General features: G+C 54.4%; 1 protein-coding gene, 1 long non-coding RNA gene and 1 pseudogene across 2 annotated transcripts; 2 read left to right on the top strand and 1 right to left on the bottom strand.

Annotated features, from left to right (window-relative positions):
• Positions 1 to 16890, bottom strand: part of LOC138102326 (zinc finger protein 850-like) — a 1260715-nt pseudogene that overhangs the window by 591305 nt on the left and 652520 nt on the right.
• On the top strand, positions 11118 to 12567 carry LOC138102347 (uncharacterized). Its single transcript, XR_011147411.1, has 3 exons — positions 11118 to 11191; positions 11665 to 11703; positions 12489 to 12567. It is a non-coding gene; the product is annotated as an uncharacterized lncRNA (long non-coding RNA).
• Positions 12934 to 15406, top strand: LOC138102316 (zinc finger protein 418-like; the record flags this gene model as incomplete). The annotated part of the gene is given in 1 exon segment (XM_069000010.1): positions 12934 to 15406. A coding segment is annotated over 1 exon segment (843 nt), but the record flags the coding sequence as incomplete, so codon positions are not given.

Below are 16890 nucleotides of genomic sequence, written 5' to 3' on the forward strand. Positions count from 1 at the left end.
GCTGCCTGGAACGATGGCCCCTTTCTACAAGGGTCAGTGTGAGCAGGAATGATCTCTGGGAGCAGAATTCTCGGAGTCTTTCCACTGAATTCTCTGTGCCTGTGTCTTGGGGTGACTTTAGGATGTGTATCCCCTATGGCTGCTCTATGCCCAGAAGTTAACTTGGTGCATTTCTGTGCCTTTCAACTGAGCCTGAGAGGGGGGAGAGGAAAAAAAAACGGACAAACTTCTCAGAGCGTTTGTTCAAGGACACACATACACACTCCTCTGCATCCTGCTTGCAGCAAGGGTGGAGGAAGCAACCTTCTTGCTTTTGAGCCAGTTTTCAGCTCCTTTTCTCTGCAGGGAGATGGAGAGTTGAACCTTGTTCTCCTGGGACTTTGGGGGTTTTTTTTCCCTTCTTCTCTTCTTGACTGTTTCAACATCAGACCACACTGGGACAATTTTCGCCCGAGGTGGGGGCCCTGAATGTGGGCCCATGAGCCAGCTCCAAGGAGGAGGAGGGAGACTACACCTCCAGAAGTGTTGGGGTTCCTCCCCCCTTTTGGAGTATGGATTTATTGGGATCAATAAAGGAGCTGTGCAAGCTATTAAGCTGAAGGATTTTTGGGCCTGAGTGCGTGAGACACTTTCTGTGGGAAAGTCTCTGTGAAAAGCAAAACAGTTCAAGCCTGAGAAATTTCAGGGAGTACCGTACTTGCAGGTGTGATATCTAGGAGTATAAGGGAGGCAAGGGCAAGATTCCTTTGAACATAACAAGACTGTGGAAGACTGCCAATGTAGCCTGATTGTGTAGAAATAGAAAAATATCCTGATAAGTAAGCCCCTTAGAAGCTAACAAGCTGGTATACTATTTAAGTGCCTCGAGACTGCTAATAAATCGGAGTTTAGTTTTCAACCATATTGGCTGCTGTCTGTTCTTCTCCCCCCGCCGGGGATCCGAGCTCCCCGTACCGCCGCGGCTTCCGACCTCTGGCTTCTTACATCTGGCGCCCGAACTCGGACACCGAACACGGCACACTGAACTCGGAACACGGGACTTCGCGGAGTACGGAACTTTGGATTGGGACTGGTATTTTATTCCCGTTGCCCTGGCGGGAGCCTAATGCGGTGCCGGGGCAGCGCCGGCGGGCGTGGAGGGGTGGCCAACCTCTAGCCTGGACCACCTTAACATCGGTGGTTCGCCGCTTGGCTGCTAAAGGCTTGCCTGGACGCTGCAGTACCCTGATACTTGGGGCGCGCGGAGGCGCGGGTGGTATCAGAGTAGTCTGCGGGTTTTTCGGTTTTTAGTTCGCGGTTTGCGGTTCGCGGTTCTTCCGCGGTTTTGTTTTCGCGCTGAGGGGCGGGTTCGCGCTGATCGCGGGTACGGTCCGCGCTGGACGCGGGTTCGCGGGTTATCGTTTCGCGCAGAGACGCGGGGTTTTCGCTTTGGATGCGGTTTGTGTTGTCGCGCTGAGTCGCGGGTTTGTGGACGCGGTCATGGAAACTCAGGCAGCCTTTAACGTGTTTTTACGCTTTTTAGAAAAGCAGGGAATTAAGGATATAAACCTTAATAAGGAATTGGTGCACTTAGTGGAGTTTGGAATGGCAAGAGGGTATTTTAGGGAACCGGGATCGCTGTTCCAGGAGCAGCAGTGGAAGGAGTATGGTGATTGCTTGTGGTTTTTGGTTATTGACGATAATAAGGAAGCCAGGAAGTTAATGAAGCCGTGGAGAGCGGTCCTTACTTGTTTGACACAATATCGGGTTGAGCAACAGGTAGCGGCAGTTGCTACGGCTCAATTAGGCGGCAGTGATCCCCCGCCTGGTGTAATGACGCTCGAGAGCGATTATGTTCCCACGCCACCGGTGGGGTGTTCCGTGCCTGTGAAACCCCCTACAGATCTGACATCGGGTGCCGTACCTACCGCACCTTCTGCACCTCCGGTGCAGACGCAGGCTGAGCTATCGAATACCGGCGACAAACAGTTAAGCCCAGAGGTCAGTAGATGTCACCCACAGCCTGCTGAAACTAATGATCGCGGTGCTTGTAACACCCCTGCGTTACCGTGTACTTGGGTTGATTGGAGAAAGATCATAGAAACGGCCCTTGAAAATGGAGACTATCGTATCCCCAAAGCGATCGGGGATGTGGCTGCTTTTCCAGTAATGTACCAAGCAGCTGGGGGTAATGTAGTAGGAGAATACAGTCCGGTTAATTGGAAGCTGCTAACTCAGCTGCGGAGCACAGTTAATGAGTCCGGCCTGCATAGTGAGCCTGCCAAGCAGATGCTGAATTATGTGTGGGGTTGTGGCATTCTTTGCCCAGAGGATATTAAAACTATAGTAAGGATGATTATGACCCCTTCACAGGTCATGCTGTGGCAGGCGCACTGGCAACGCCTTTGTGATACCTCTGCTAACACCCACCGTGATGCTCAGGACCCTTTACATGGGGTTACGGTAGAACAGCTTATGGGCATTGGGCAGTTTGCCAGGGTGGAAATGCAGGTGCAGGTGGGACCTGAAAAACTATTGGAGGCTATGAGACTTGCCCGGCAGGCAATGTCTTTTGTAAAAACAGCACCCCTCCAGCCTTCCTATCTGTCGATTAAACAGGGCAGGGATGAATCCTTTTCCAGTTTTGTTGATAGGGTCACTAATGCCATACACAATTCGGATGTACAGGAATTTATGAAGGGACCATTGCTGAGGCAGTGTGTTATGGAGAATTGCAATTCGTACACCCGATCCATCCTAGTTACCCTGCCTGCTGATGCACCGGTAGAGCTGATGTTAGATAGGATGAGCCGTGTGCCAGTGGGGCCACAGGCAATGTTAGTGGAAGCTGTTAAGGCAGTAGGGAAAGATCTCCTGCAAGCTCACACGCAAGCCTTTGCAGCTCTTGCCCCCCTGAAAGGAGTAGAAGCAGCGAGAGATGGCTGCTATGTTATCTCTAATGAAGTTAAGTGCTACCGATGTGGCCGGAGAGGGCACGTAAAACGCCAGTGTCGTGCCCAGCGACTATGGTGCCGTGTCTGCAGCCTCAACACTCACTCCACGGAAGCCTGCCCGAAGAAGTCGGGAAACGGGAGATCGAGCGCGAAGGGTCGCGGCGTGCGGACACCAACAGCGGCCCCTGCAGTAGCGATGCCAGTCTCCGCAACTCCCTGCAACCTGCCGACTGCCTTCGGCCAGCAACCCGAGGAAGCCTCGGCCTGGACCTGGCAACAGCAGTAGATGTGACCTTAATCGACGGCCGGCCCCAGAGAATTCCGACTGGGATTAAAGGACCTCTGGTTATTAATGGACAGTGTTATGGAGCTTTGCTGTTAGGTCGCTCTTCTAGTAGCCTGAGAGGACTTTTTGTATTGCCCGGCCTAATTGATAAAGACTATGAAGGGGAAATTTGCATCATGGCTCAAACTCATTTTCCACCTGTGCACATCCCAGCACATACCAAGATCGCTCAGTTAATCCCTCTGCCTCACCTGGCTGCAGGTATAGCCGAGGGAACGCCGGAGCGTGGTACCGGGAACTTCGGTTCAACGGGGAGCCTCGCTCTTCTCACTCTCCCACTAGCTCAGAGACCGGTTGCCACCGTGGTGTTCACTCGTGATGGTGATTCTATCACGCTATCTGCACTATTGGACTCTGGTGCTGACCTAACAATTGTGGCCAACTCGTCCTGGCCTCCGCATTGGCCCCTTCAACAAGCTATAGGGGGGGTCGCAGGTGTCGGGGGCACTGCTTCGGTACAGCGCAGCCGAGAGCGACTTCAAGTCATACTAGATGGACGCACTGCATCTGTTATTGTTACAGTGATGCCTCTGCCCGAGAAGGTTAATGCTTTAATCGGGAGAGACGTGCTTGACCAGCTGGGATTTGTGCTGACTACTGAGAGGCCTTTTCAGTAGCGGCCGCTGCACTGACTTTCCCGATAGCCTTGCACTGGATTACAAATGCTTCCGTGTGGATCGAGCAGTGGCCGCTCAAAGAGGAAAGTCTGAAGCAAGCTCATGCACTAGTGCAGGAACAGTTAAGTCAGGGACATTTGCGACCGTCCACGAGTCCGTGGAATACACCCATTTTTGTGGTCATGAAAAAATCTGGGAAGTATCGGCTGTTGCATGACTTGCGTGCTATTAATGCTCAGATGCAAGCTATGGGGGCCCTGCAGCCTGGCCTTCCCAATCCTGCAGTTGTGCCTGAGAATTGGCATTTGTTAATAGTGGACTTAAAGGACTGCTTCTTTACCATCCCATTGCATCCCGATGATATGCATCGTTTTGCTTTTACTCTCCCTGCAATAAACAGAGAGGGACCTGCTTCTCGCTATGAATGGACAGTACTTCCACAGGGGATGAAAAACAGTCCCACTTTGTGCCAGATGTATGTTGATGCCGCATTGAAGCCGGTTCGAGAGCAATGGCCAAAGGCCATCATTTATCACTATATGGACGATATACTGATCGCTCAACCAGACCCTACTACCCCCCAGCAGGAGCTCATGCTCACCCGACAGCTGAACCGGTATGGCCTGACCGTTGCGCCCGAAAAGGTTCAGCGTACGCCTGTTTGGAAATATCTGGGGTGGAGTATTACTGAGTCGCAAATCAAGCCACAGAAGGTGACAATTCAAACTAATCTCACAACTTTGAAAGATGCACAAAAACTCTTGGGTGACCTGCAGTGGCTTAGACCTGTTGTCGGCATCAGTAACGAGGATCTGGAGGTGCTGCGGCCCCTCCTAAAAGGGACTGATCCTTCCCTGCCTGTTCAACCCACACCAGAACAGGTAGAGACTATTCAGCGTATTAGTACTGTTATTGCAGACAGGGCAGTTGATCGCATGGATGCTGATATTCCAGTCGACTTCACCGTCCTCCATGGAGAGACACAACTTATTGGTGCACTGACTCAGTGCAAAAACAAACTAGGGGAGCAGATTAAAGTCTTGGAATGGATGTTTACCAGCTTACAGCCTAAAACAACATTGCAACAGAAAATTGATAATGTGGCAGAATTGATACAGAAAGGCCGCATCCGTATAATACAAGTCACTGGGCAAGAGCCAGGAACGATCTACTTGCCAATGAAAAGAGCTGAGCTCGAGTGGTATCTACTGAACTCTCAAACTTTGCAGATTAGCCTGCTAAGCAATGCCCAGCAGATTGAAGTACAATCACTCAAGGCTCCGATACTGAAATGGATGACACAGCATACATGGATTCAGATTCCCAAAAGGAGCAAGCTTCCGCTGCAGGAAGCAGTAACTGTGTTCACTGATGCTGGAAAGAAGTCCCGGCGAGCAGCTGCGACGTGGCAGGTTCAAGGACAATGGTGTCATCAGATACTAGAGGCTGAACCTGGGGACTCCTTGCAGACCCTTGAATTAGCTGCAGTGGTCTGGGCCTTTAAACGATGGTTGTCTGTTAAGCTCAATGTGGTGACAGACTCGCTGTATGTCGCTGGCATTGTGGAACGGATAGAGGATGCTAGGATCAAAGACATAAATAACAAGCGTCTGTTTGAACTATTGCGCCAACTTCATTCAGCTATTGGGCAGAGATCGTGTGCCTATGCCGTAATACATGTCAGGAGTCATCTGTGGACAGAGGGCCTGGGCAAAGGAAATGCCTATGCAGATCAGCTAGTTTCTGTGACAGTGCCATTAAGTGAATTTGCAAAAGTACGGGAAGCCCATAGCACATTCCACCAGAATGCCAGAGGCCTTCACAGACAATTTGACATTACCATGGAAGAAGCTAAAGGAATAGTGCGGGCATGTCCTACATGCAGTCATCATGGCCCGGGTCTCGGTATTGGGGTCAACCCCCGGGGTTTGGGTCCAAATGAACTATGGCAAATGGATGTGACCCATGTTCCTGAGTTTGGCAGACTGAAATATGTGCATGTCACTATAGACACTTGCAGCAAGTTTATATGGGCATCAGCACAGACAGGTGAAAAAGCCCTTCATGTGATACGACATCTGACCAGCTGTTTTGCTGTGATGGGGGTGCCGGAACAGATCAAGACAGACAATGGTCCTGCCTACGTTAGCGAGCGGCTTCGAAAGTTTTGCCAGCAGTGGAGTGTGCGACATGTCACTGGAATCCCTCATTTACCTACAGGACAAGCTATTGTGGAGCGTGCTAATCAGACGCTGAAGTTATATTTAGCCAAGTTCAGAGACATTTCAGATGTGCAGGAAAAATTAGCAAAAGCCTTGTATGTGTTGAATTATTTGTGCTTGTTTGGGGATAATGACGCCGCACCTGCCTATCTCCACAGTGGTATTGTGGAAACAAAAAGGAAAGTAATCAGGCCTTTTTATGTGATGTATAGGCATCCAGCTACAGGGATTTGGCAGGGGCCCGCTGAGGTTCGATATTCGGGCAAGGGGTACATGTGTGTGCTTACCCCAGCAGGACCTCTGTGGGTGCCCAGCCGCTGGACTCGTGCTACGGCAGAGCCTGCAGTGAACAGAGCCAACCCCGGATCCAGAGCTGCATCCACCTGAGGAGGACAGCCTGAAAGGGCCTTTGTAAGGGTTTTACCCTATGTCAAGGCCTGCCCCAACTATGGCTCAGTGGTCCATAGAGGCCAAGTTCAGATACCCTGTAATTGTTGTCATAAATTAGCTTGGGTTTAACACCAAACTCAGCGGTGAAGTGAAAAGTTGTTTCTTTTTGAATATCTTGAAATAAGAGTAGTTCTGATTTCTGTTAATTTCTGTTAAGGTTAAATTCTTTTAAGTTTAATTTCTGTCAAGCTTGAGTTCTGCAGAATTTAAGTGATAAAGTTAAGTTGTGTAACGTTAAGGTAGTGTTAAGGTTAATTCATGTTAAGTTTAAGTGTTGTTAAGTTTAAGCAAAGTTAAGCTTAAGTAAATTTAATTTTAAGTTCTGCTAAGTTAAGTTGTGTAGAGTGTAAGTGATGTTAAAGCTAAGTTAATATAACCTTGCAAATGCTTAATAAGTTAAGTGTGTATTATTAATGTTAGTCTTGTAGTAATATCAAGTTAAGTAACCTTTGATTTGCTGCTATTAGCCCACAGCCACGGATGTGAAAGGCTTAAAGACTTATGCTGCTAAATTCTTCCTAACTACCTTTTCCCATTCCACTAATAGATAAGTGAGTTACATCAATTAATTATATGATTATAGAAAAAGACGGTCTCAACTTAGAGGGATAGTTAAAGTTGTTAAGTTTAAAATTATAACTAGTTTTATTTGTATAGTATTTGATTACTGTAGAACTGGCAGTGTGTTCACCTTGCCTCCCGATACTTGCAATAGACAATATATAAAGTCTACATCTGTGATCCCTCCAGCTTTGCTTGCACAAAAGAAAAACGGGGAATTTGTTGGAGAATGGATTTATTGGGATCAATAAAGGAGCTGTGCAAGCTATTAAGCTGAAGGATTTTTGGGCCTGAGTGCGTGAGACACTTTCTGTGGGAAAGTCTCTGTGAAAAGCAAAACAGTTCAAGCCTGAGAAATTTCAGGGAGTACCGTACTTGCAGGTGTGATATCTAGGAGTATAAGGGAGGCAAGGGCAAGATTCCTTTGAACATAACAAGACTGTGGAAGACTGCCAATGTAGCCTGATTGTGTAGAAATAGAAAAATATCCTGATAAGTAAGCCCCTTAGAAGCTAACAAGCTGGTATACTATTTAAGTGCCTCGAGACTGCTAATAAATCGGAGTTTAGTTTTCAACCATATTGGCTGCTGTCTGTTCTTCTCCCCCCGCCGGGGATCCGAGCTCCCCGTACCGCCGCGGCTTCCGACCTCTGGCTTCTTACACCCCCCTGCCATGAGGTCATGGGAGAGGGGACCCTGGGGTAGAGGCATGGCCTGGGCACGGGGTCTCCCTGCTCCCTGCTCACATGTGCCCTAATCCTGTTCAGCACTGGTTATTTTGTGTTGCCCTGTGCCAGGAGGGCCCTGCTTGTCCCGGGATTGCTCAGTTCTTTGGCAGTGCCCCGCCCATGTGGCTGGAGAAGAAAGAGCTCTGAAACTTCTCTCAAGAATCGCTCCCTATTTCTTTCCACGGGCCTGGCTGTCTAGGGATGTTTCAGGAGACCCCACTGAAACACGGAAGGACTCTCCAATTATCCCAGCTTTCTCTCCACAGCGAGAGGTTTGAATATTTAGCATTGTTATCCTTTTGCTGTGTGTTTGTTAAATAAACAGTTTCTATCTCTTTCACTTTCTTCCGAGGAAAATTCTTTTTTCCCGAACCTGGTGGGGGAGGGCTGGGTGTAACCTGCCTTCTACCAGAGGATATTTTCCTCCACATTTGTCCAGACCGGCACAGCCTGTCCTTTCCCTGGGTCTCTGTTGCAGATGGAAGCTGCTGGTGCCATTCTCAGCTTGAAGCCCTCTTTTGATGCAGCAGATGTTGCCAGCTGTGTTCAGCAGCTGTGGCTCAATGTTTCTGCAAAGCTTTTGTGTTCCTCATGGAACCAAGGAGCCTTTGTGACACTGCAGGGGCTGATGGCATCAAGGAGACAATTGTGACAGTACAGAACCTCCTAGAAACAAGGCTCCATTGTGACACCGTGGGGAATCGTGGACTCAAGGAGCCCATTGTGACACGGCCAGGCCGCATGGAACCAATGGTCCATTGTTACACTGCGGATTCAAGAAGACCATGGTAACACCACGGAGCATCACGGAACCATAGTCCATTGTGACACAGCGGGGCCTCATGGAAACGAGGGGTTCATTGTGGCAAAGCAGGGCCTAATGGAAGCATGGAGAGCATTGGGACATTGTGGGGAATCATGGAAGCATGGAGAGCATTGTGACACTAAGGAAACTCCTGGAACCAAGATGACCACTGGCACATCATGGAACCTCATGGAACCAAGCCTCCATGATGACTTTGGAGGGCCTCATGGAGCACAGGATCCATTGTGACACAGCAGGACCTGGTGCAACCAAGGAGCCTTTGTGATACTCCAGATCCGCATGGAAGCCAGGGTGCACTGAGACACAGCGGGGCCTTGTTGGAACCAAAGACACCTCTGCAAAAAGCAGGCGAGCTCATAGAAGCAAGGAGTCCATTGTTACAACATCAAACCTGTGGAACCAAGGGACCATTGTGACACTGCGGGGCCTCATGGAACCAATTGTCCATGATGACAATGCGCATCAAAGGAGACCATGGTGACACTGCGGAACCGCATGGAACCAAGGAGCCACTGTGACACAGTGGGGCCTCATGGAATCAAGGAGACCATTGTGACCCAGGTGTTGCATGTGAAGGCAAGGAGCCATTGTGCCACTTTGGGCTTCTTCCCTTGAGCTCTGCAGCTGGCTGTCCCAGCCCAGCGCACCATGTGCCACCTGCTCTCCTCAGGGCTCTGCCTGCACACAGCCCCAGGAGAAGTTTTCCTGTTTGCAAGGAAAGAATGGAAAAGCCTGAGCAGGTTTCCTAAACAACAAACCCCGCTCAGGAGCCACATGCTCAGTACAGGCTGCCTGGAACGATGGCCCCTTTCTACAAGGGTCAGTGTGAGCAGGAATGATCTCTGGGAGCAGAATTCTCGGAGTCTTTCCACTGAATTCTCTGTGCCTGTGTCTTGGGGTGACTTTAGGATGTGTATCCCCTATGGCTGCTCTATGCCCAGAAGTTAACTTGGTGCATTTCTGTGCCTTTCAACTGAGCCTGAGAGGGGGGAGAGGAAAAAAAACCGGACAAACTTCTCAGAGCGTTTGTTCAAGGACACACATACACACTCCTCTGCATCCTGCTTGCAGCAAGGGTGGAGGAAGCAACCTTCTTGCTTTTGAGCCAGTTTTCAGCTCCTTTTCTCTGCAGGGAGATGGAGAGTTGAACTTTGTTCTCCTGGGACTTTGGGGGGTTTTTTCCCTTCTTCTCTTCTTGACTGTTTCAACATCAGACCACACCGGGACAATTTTCGCCCGAGGTGGGGGCCCTGAATGTGGGCCCATGAGCCAGCTCCAAGGAGGAGGAGGGAGACTACACCGAGGGGCGTCTCCGCCGGCCCGTGGCACTGAAGGAGCCGCACCGAGAGACCGGCGAGGAGCCCGGCGGTGAAAGAGCCGCAGCGGAGGGCGTGGGATGGGAGGTGCGAATGGAATAAAAGAAGGAGAATGGAATAATAAATTCTGGAAGAAGTGCACGGGGAGTGGCGGCTGCGCAGCGACTGAAAGAGCTGCAGCGAGGGAGCGTCGGGGCAGCAGCGCGGGGTCTCGGCCGCTCCGTGTGACCGAAAGAGCCGCAGCGAGGGACGGGCGGGGCGCGGCTCGGATCGAGCCCTCCAGCTGCGCCAAGAGCGGCGACCCCGCGGGACCGCGCCGGGGCCGGGCGGCGGCGGCAGCCGGAGCCGGGGAAGCGGCTTGGAGCGGCGGAGACGAGCGGGGTGTTCCCGTCAGCTCCGCTCAGCCCTCGGGCACCGGGGGGTTCCGGGGCTTGTTCCCGTCAGCTCCGCTCAGCCCTCGGGCACCGGGGGGTTCCGGGGCTTGTTCCCGTCAGCTCCGCTCAGCCCTCGGGCACCGGGGGGTTCCGGGGCTTGTTCCCGTCAGCTCCGCTCAGCCCTCGGGCACCGCGCTGGGGCCCCGCGCACTTTTCCAGCCCAGCCGCCCCCACGGGCCGGGCCCCGCGGCTCCCGCTGCCGCCGCCTCGGCCCCGCCGAGCCCAGAAACCCCGGAAAATCGCTCCCATGCCCTAAAGAACCTTTCCGTGCGCAGCCAGGGGCGCAGAGGGGGGATCCTTATGAAGTCCCCTCCCCTCAGTCCCTCCTGGCCACGGCCGGGCATTAGCGCAGCTCCCGGGGCTGTGTCCCGGCACCGGCTGCTGCCCCAGGGCACGGGGCTGCCGCGCTCGGGCATTAAACGCGACAGATTTGGGGAGCAGGGACAGCCACAGAAAGCCTCGGGGAGCCCTCGGGAGCCTGGAGCTGCACGAGGGCCACAAAGGATGCCCTGGACACAGCGATGGCCCCAGCAGCGGCTCTGCCCCCCAGCACGGGGCTGTGTCCCAGACCCCCCGCTCCAGCCCGAGGTTTGGGGGCGGCAGCGGAGCTGCTGGACGGAGGACGGATGGAGGAGTAGGAGCGGGAGGAAGAGGAGGGATAAAGGGGGAGGGGCGGGAGGAAGAGGCGGGACAGAGGGGGCAGGAAGAGGAGCCTCCATGTGCATCCATCGCTCTCTGTGATCCCCGGGGGAGGGGAGGTGGGGATTGGGGATGGGGAAGGTGCTGAAGGAGGTGGGGGGGAAGAGGGGGCTGGGACCCCCAAAGAAAGCGGGATGGGGATGGGACACCCAAATTGAGCTGGAATGGGGCTGTGGATTGGGGGAACGCTGAGAAAGGGGAGGAGAGGGGAGGGAAAGGTGGGGTTGGGACAGCAGAAGAGCGGTTCCATGGGGGTGCAGCCCTGTCCCCCAGCACCTGAGCCCTGGAGCGATTCCCTGGGGCTCTGGGGAAGGGAGGGATCCGCACTGGGGGGGTCCCCAACCCCCCTGTCCATCCCTGGGGCTGATCGGGGGCTCCCCCCACACAGCAGCCGGTGCTGCAGCAACCGTGGGGCAGAGGGGGTGGGAAAGGGGGGGCAGGGTGGGAGTGGAGGAGGAGCGGGAGGAAGAGGAGGGAGAGAGGAGGAGCTGGAGAAGCACGAGGTTCCACCGCCCGCCCACTGTGTCCGCAGCACCCCCAGCCCCGGTAGCATCTTCCCCCCATCCTGCAGGTGAGCGGGGAGGGGGAGCTCACCCCAAATCTATTGGGGGGTCAGCAGGAGGGTTTTTTTTGGAGGGGTGTTTGGAGCTTGCAGATTCTGGAATCGAGCCCCAGATGTCCTTGCATGTCCCTGGGAGGGATTTTTTGGGCCAGAGGGGATATGTGGATCTTGCAGGACTCCAAAGCTGAGCCATAATTGCCCCTTGGGGGTCTTGGGGGGTCCATGTGAGGATCACCCGGTCCTGGCGGGGTTGGACATTGGCTTTTGGGATCCCCAGGAGAGCTGGGGGCTGGAACACGGGACCCCTGGAGTGGGGAGAGCAGAGAGGGACGATACCAGAGCTGGGGGACCCCCAAGAGCCTGGAGGGGTGGGGGGGCCTGGAGATGAGGTGGGGTTGGGATCTCTCAGCCCTAAAAGGGGCGGTGAGGAGAGGGGGGAGCCCCAAGTGCCTGTAGTGGAGGGAGGCTGAAGAGGGAGACCTTGGGACCTCTGGGAGCCAAAGCAGAATTTGGAAAAAGGGACCTGTGGGAGCCCCAAAACCCCCCAGCATCCCTAAGCAGGACCCCAGAGAGGGGGATCCCCAGGACCCATGGGACCCCCAGCAGCCCTGACAAGGGGGACCCCCAGAACCCCAAAGTGAGGAGACTGGAAAGGGGGAACTCCTGGAGGCTGTTTTTGGAGTCATTCCTGATTGTTTGTTGGTTTTTATGGACACCAGTGACTTCTAGAGGTGGACTTGGGCAGGAGGAACCCCCAACCCAACACACTCATCCCTTGTTTCTCCCCAAACCAGGATTTCCCATTCCCAACTCTTGGCCAGATGGAGGAGGAGGCTGTGAGGAAGAGGAAGATGCCCCGGGAGCCCCAGGCAGGTGAGGAGGAAGTCAGTGCCCCTTTCCCCCTCTCTCCTGCTCCATCTCCAGCCCAGCATCGCCCCCGGCTGCAGGACAACCCCGCTGCCGACGCCGTCCTGCCGGGGACGGACTGGGGGGATCTCCTTCCCCTTCCCTGTGGCACGGACGCAAATCCCATCCTCTCCTTGTCCTTCCTCCCCAGACAAGGAGCTGAGGACGGAGCCCAGGGAGGACAAATCCCCAGGGCAGAACCTGGTGGAAGAGGCCGTTTTGAGCGGCTCCACGGCGCAGGAATCCAACGGGGAGGAAAAGCCCCGGAGATCCCGCAGGAGGAGGGGCTGCAAACGCAGCCCAGGGTGCTCTGAGGAGGAAAGACCCACCCTGTGCCTGGAAGGCAGCCGGAGATGCAGCCAGAGGTCAGAGCTGGTGGTTCATGAGCAGCTTCACGATGGGGAGAAGCCCCACAAGTGTGGGGAATGTGGGAAGAGCTTCAGGCGGTGCTCCCACCTGATCCTCCACCAGAGGATCCACACTGGGGAGAAGCCCTATGAGTGTGGGGAATGTGGGAAGAGCTTCAGACAGAGCTCCAACCTGATTGTCCATCAAAGGAGTCACACTGGGGAGAGGCCCTACGAGTGTGGGGAATGTGGGAAGAGCTTCAGCCACAGCTCCAACCTGATTGTCCATCAAAGGAGTCACACTGCGGAGAGGCCCTATGAGTGTGGGGAGTGTGGGAAGAGCTTCAGCCAGAGATGCACCCTGCGCCTGCACCAGAGGTTTCACACTGGGGAGAGGCCCTATGAGTGTGGGGAATGTGGGAAGAGCTTTGTCACAATCTCCCACCTACATATCCACCAGAGGATCCACACCGGGGAGAGGCCCTACGAGTGTCCTGAGTGTGGGAAGAGGTGTTACACCAGCTCCAGTCTCCTCCAGCACCAGCGGATTCACACGGATGAGAGGCCCTTCCGCTGCCCCGACTGCAGGAAGGGCTTCAGGTACAACTCCCACCTTGTCACCCACCGGCGCATCCCCACCGGGGAGAGGCCCCAGTGTGGGAAGAGCTTCTCAGACAGCTCAGCCTTGACCAGACACCAACGGAGGCACCGCTAAGGGAAGCCCTGCGAGTGCCCCGACTGCGGGAAGAGCTTTGTCCTCTGCTCCAGCTCCATCCCCCATCAGAGGAGCCACGTTTGGCCGAGCCCTGGTGACCCACATTCCCTGTGATCTCTGTTGGGAAGACCCCTGGCTGGTGCTCTCCACGTTCTCCTGGATCCCCGTAGGCACCTGGGTGAACGCAGGGGCAGGAACATCCATCGGGACTCAGATCAACATTGGGAATTCACTGGGAAGAGCTGATTTTTTACCTTTACCTTTACACCCTAAAAAATTTCATCTGCTCTGTCCAATTGTTTCTTCTGGTGGCTGCGGAGAGAAACAATGGACTCTACACGATTCGGTGTGAATCAGGCAGAAGCCATTTTATTGATGACCTACTGTCCCTCATATACAGTTCTTGCTTTCCCTACACGTGATCGTGCATAATTATTATGGGTTAAGGGCTATTTTCACACGCTGCTTTATGCTTTGTGGTTGGCTCTTGTCTGTGTGTCACATTGTCTGTCGTGTATGTCACAACTGTCCTTCAGTTTGCGTTTTCTTATCCTTTTCTTCCTTTGCTTGTTCCTCATTCACATCCTCCCCAGTGCTGCTTGTTCCTTTCTCACAACCTCCCCATGGCCCCTCCCCTCCCCCCCCCCATCATCCCTGCCTCCAGTTCTCTGCTCTGACTGCAGCCTGGGGACACTTTCTCTGTCGTGTCCCTCACTGGGACCCATGAAAACTTCCAGAAACTTTGAAGTTCAATTCTGACTTGAATTCTTGAGAGGTTTGTGCCAGTCCCTGTCAGGGACTGATGTTCAGGGCCTCAGCAGCAAGGCCCGAGAGGGTCATTGCAGTCCTTGTGCTGTGTCCGTGCTGCTGAGCTGGGCCGGGCTCCTGGCACAGAGGCAGCTCCTGGCAAGCGGCAGCGCTGCAGAGAGACAGCTCTGGCCAGGAGCAGCTCCTGGGCACAGCCCAGCAGGGCTGGGGCACTGCCTGCAGCCAGCCCGGGCACAGCACAGAGGCACACAGGGCTTCAACTCAGCCGGGGCTGGGAAGGGGCTGGGAAGTGACTGGGGGGGCTCCAAACCCAGCCCAGGGAGCTCTGAGGAGGAAAGACCCACCCTGTGCTGGGAAGGCAGCTGCAGATCCAGCCAGAGCTCAGAGCTGGTGGTTCATGAGCAGCTTCATGGCAGAGAGAAGCCCAACAAGTGCTTGGAATGTGAGAAGAGCTTCAGCTGGAGCTCCAGCCTGCTCTGCCACAAGAGGATCCACCCTGGGGAGAGGCCCTGCGAGTGTCCTGAGGGTGGGAAGAGCTCCAGTCTCCTCGGGCACCAGCGCAGGCACACAGAGGAGTGCTCCTTCTGCTGCCCTGACTACACAAAAGGCTTCAAGTACAACTCCACCCTCGTCACCCACTGGCGCATCCACACCAGGGAGAGGCCCTGCGAGTGTCCCCAGTGTGGGAAGAGCTTCTCCAGGAGCTCACACTTGACCCCACACCAACAGAGCCACCAGTAAGGGAAGCCCTGCGAGTGCCCTGACTGTGGCAAGAGCTTTGTCCTCTGCTCCAACTTCATCCCCCAGCAGAGGACCCAAATCGGGAAGAGCCCTGGTGGCCCACATTCCTGGTGATCCAGGTTGGGAAGACCCCCAGCTGATGGTCCTTTTGTTTTGGCCCTAATTTTCTTTTGATCCATCTCTGTCCCTTAAAAACACCCAAAATTAGGGTAAAAATAAAGAAATTGATCAGAGACATCTAAAGTCTCACCATTTTACTGGTATTTGGGGGGAATTTTGGGTTTAGGGTCATATTTGGCAGAGGAGGAGGGAGACTGTCTCTGTCCCTCTCACCCCAATGATGCTTGGGTGGGGTCACACCAGGGGTGAGAGGGACAGAGACCCCCCCGGCCTCCCCAGGTGTGAGAAGGTCGGAGAGCCCCCCACCCCCCGAGCACACTCAGCGGTGAGAGGGACACAGAGCCCCTGGTCCCCCACCCCGCACAAGCATTCCCTGGGGTGAGAGGGATGGAGACCCCTGAGCATCCCCCAGGGCGAGGGGGACAGAGACCCCCGAGCATCCCCTGGGCTGAGAGGGACAGGGACAACGCACGCAAGCCCCTCCCCAGCATCCCCTTGGCACTAGACCAAATAAACTTGGCAGAAATCAAACTTAAGTCTACATAAAATGCTTTGAGCAATGTTTGCTCTTCCCACAAGTCCCTTGTGGTGAAAACACAAACAAACCCCAACCATGAATGAACCGACAGCACAAGCAGTTCTGGTGGCAATTCAAAGCTCCAGTGGTTCCCACACAGCTCCAGCTCAGCTGCTGCAGGTTCCTGTAAAAGAAAAGTGACAATTCGGCCCAATACAGATGATTGAAAGGAAGGAAAACTCTGTGTAGCTGTCACAAAGGTGGCAGGGAGGAAGAGAAAAATGATTCTCCCATTTGGCAAAGCCCCCCAGCCTGTGAGAGAGAAAAGGGGGGAGAGCAAGGGAGTGGCAGGGACAGAGACCTCCCCTGGGGAGGGGCGAGTGTGACACTGTCCCCTGTGTGTGTGGCCTTCCCGGGCTGGGGGTTTCACACCTGAGCCAGTCTGGGTAAGGGGGGTGGTGTTCACTCCCCCTGAGCAGGGGTTACCCCACACCCCCAAAACTCCTCCTGTCCCCTTGGTTGGGGGATGGGGGTGCAAACCTGGCCTCAGCAAAGGGGTCTGGGGGCTGGGGCCTCCCCCAGCCCGACCCCAGCCAGGGCTGATTTTCAGGACAGCTCTGGGCATGGCTTTCTGGTGGATTCATTCTCCTCCCTCAGCCTTGTTTACTTCTTAGAGTAAAGAACTGTTCCTCCTTTTCCTGTGTTTTTGCTTGGGAGCCCTGTAATTGTGGGATTGGATCCGAGGGGATCATCGGGGCACTGCTGGGCCCCATGGACCAAGGGGCCGGTGTGATTCTGAGAGGCCCCGTGGATCCAAGGAGACCATGGTGCTCCTGCAGGTCCTCATGGAATCACGGAGTCCATTGTGACACTGCTGGGCCCATGGAACCAAGGACACCTTTGTGACCCTGAGGGGCCCCGTGGAACCAAGGACACCTTTGTGACACTGAGGGGCCCAATGGAACCAAGGACACCTTTGTGACACCGAGGGAACCAAGGGAACATGGAACAGCTCTGGCTGCCTTGGGCTCCTGGGGCGACCTGACAGCTCCGGCTGACCTTGGCATGTCCAGGGCCGATTC

Source organism: Aphelocoma coerulescens, unplaced genomic scaffold, assembly GCF_041296385.1.
Source record: "Aphelocoma coerulescens isolate FSJ_1873_10779 unplaced genomic scaffold, UR_Acoe_1.0 HiC_scaffold_70, whole genome shotgun sequence".
NCBI classification, from domain to species: Eukaryota; Metazoa; Chordata; class Aves; order Passeriformes; family Corvidae; genus Aphelocoma; species Aphelocoma coerulescens.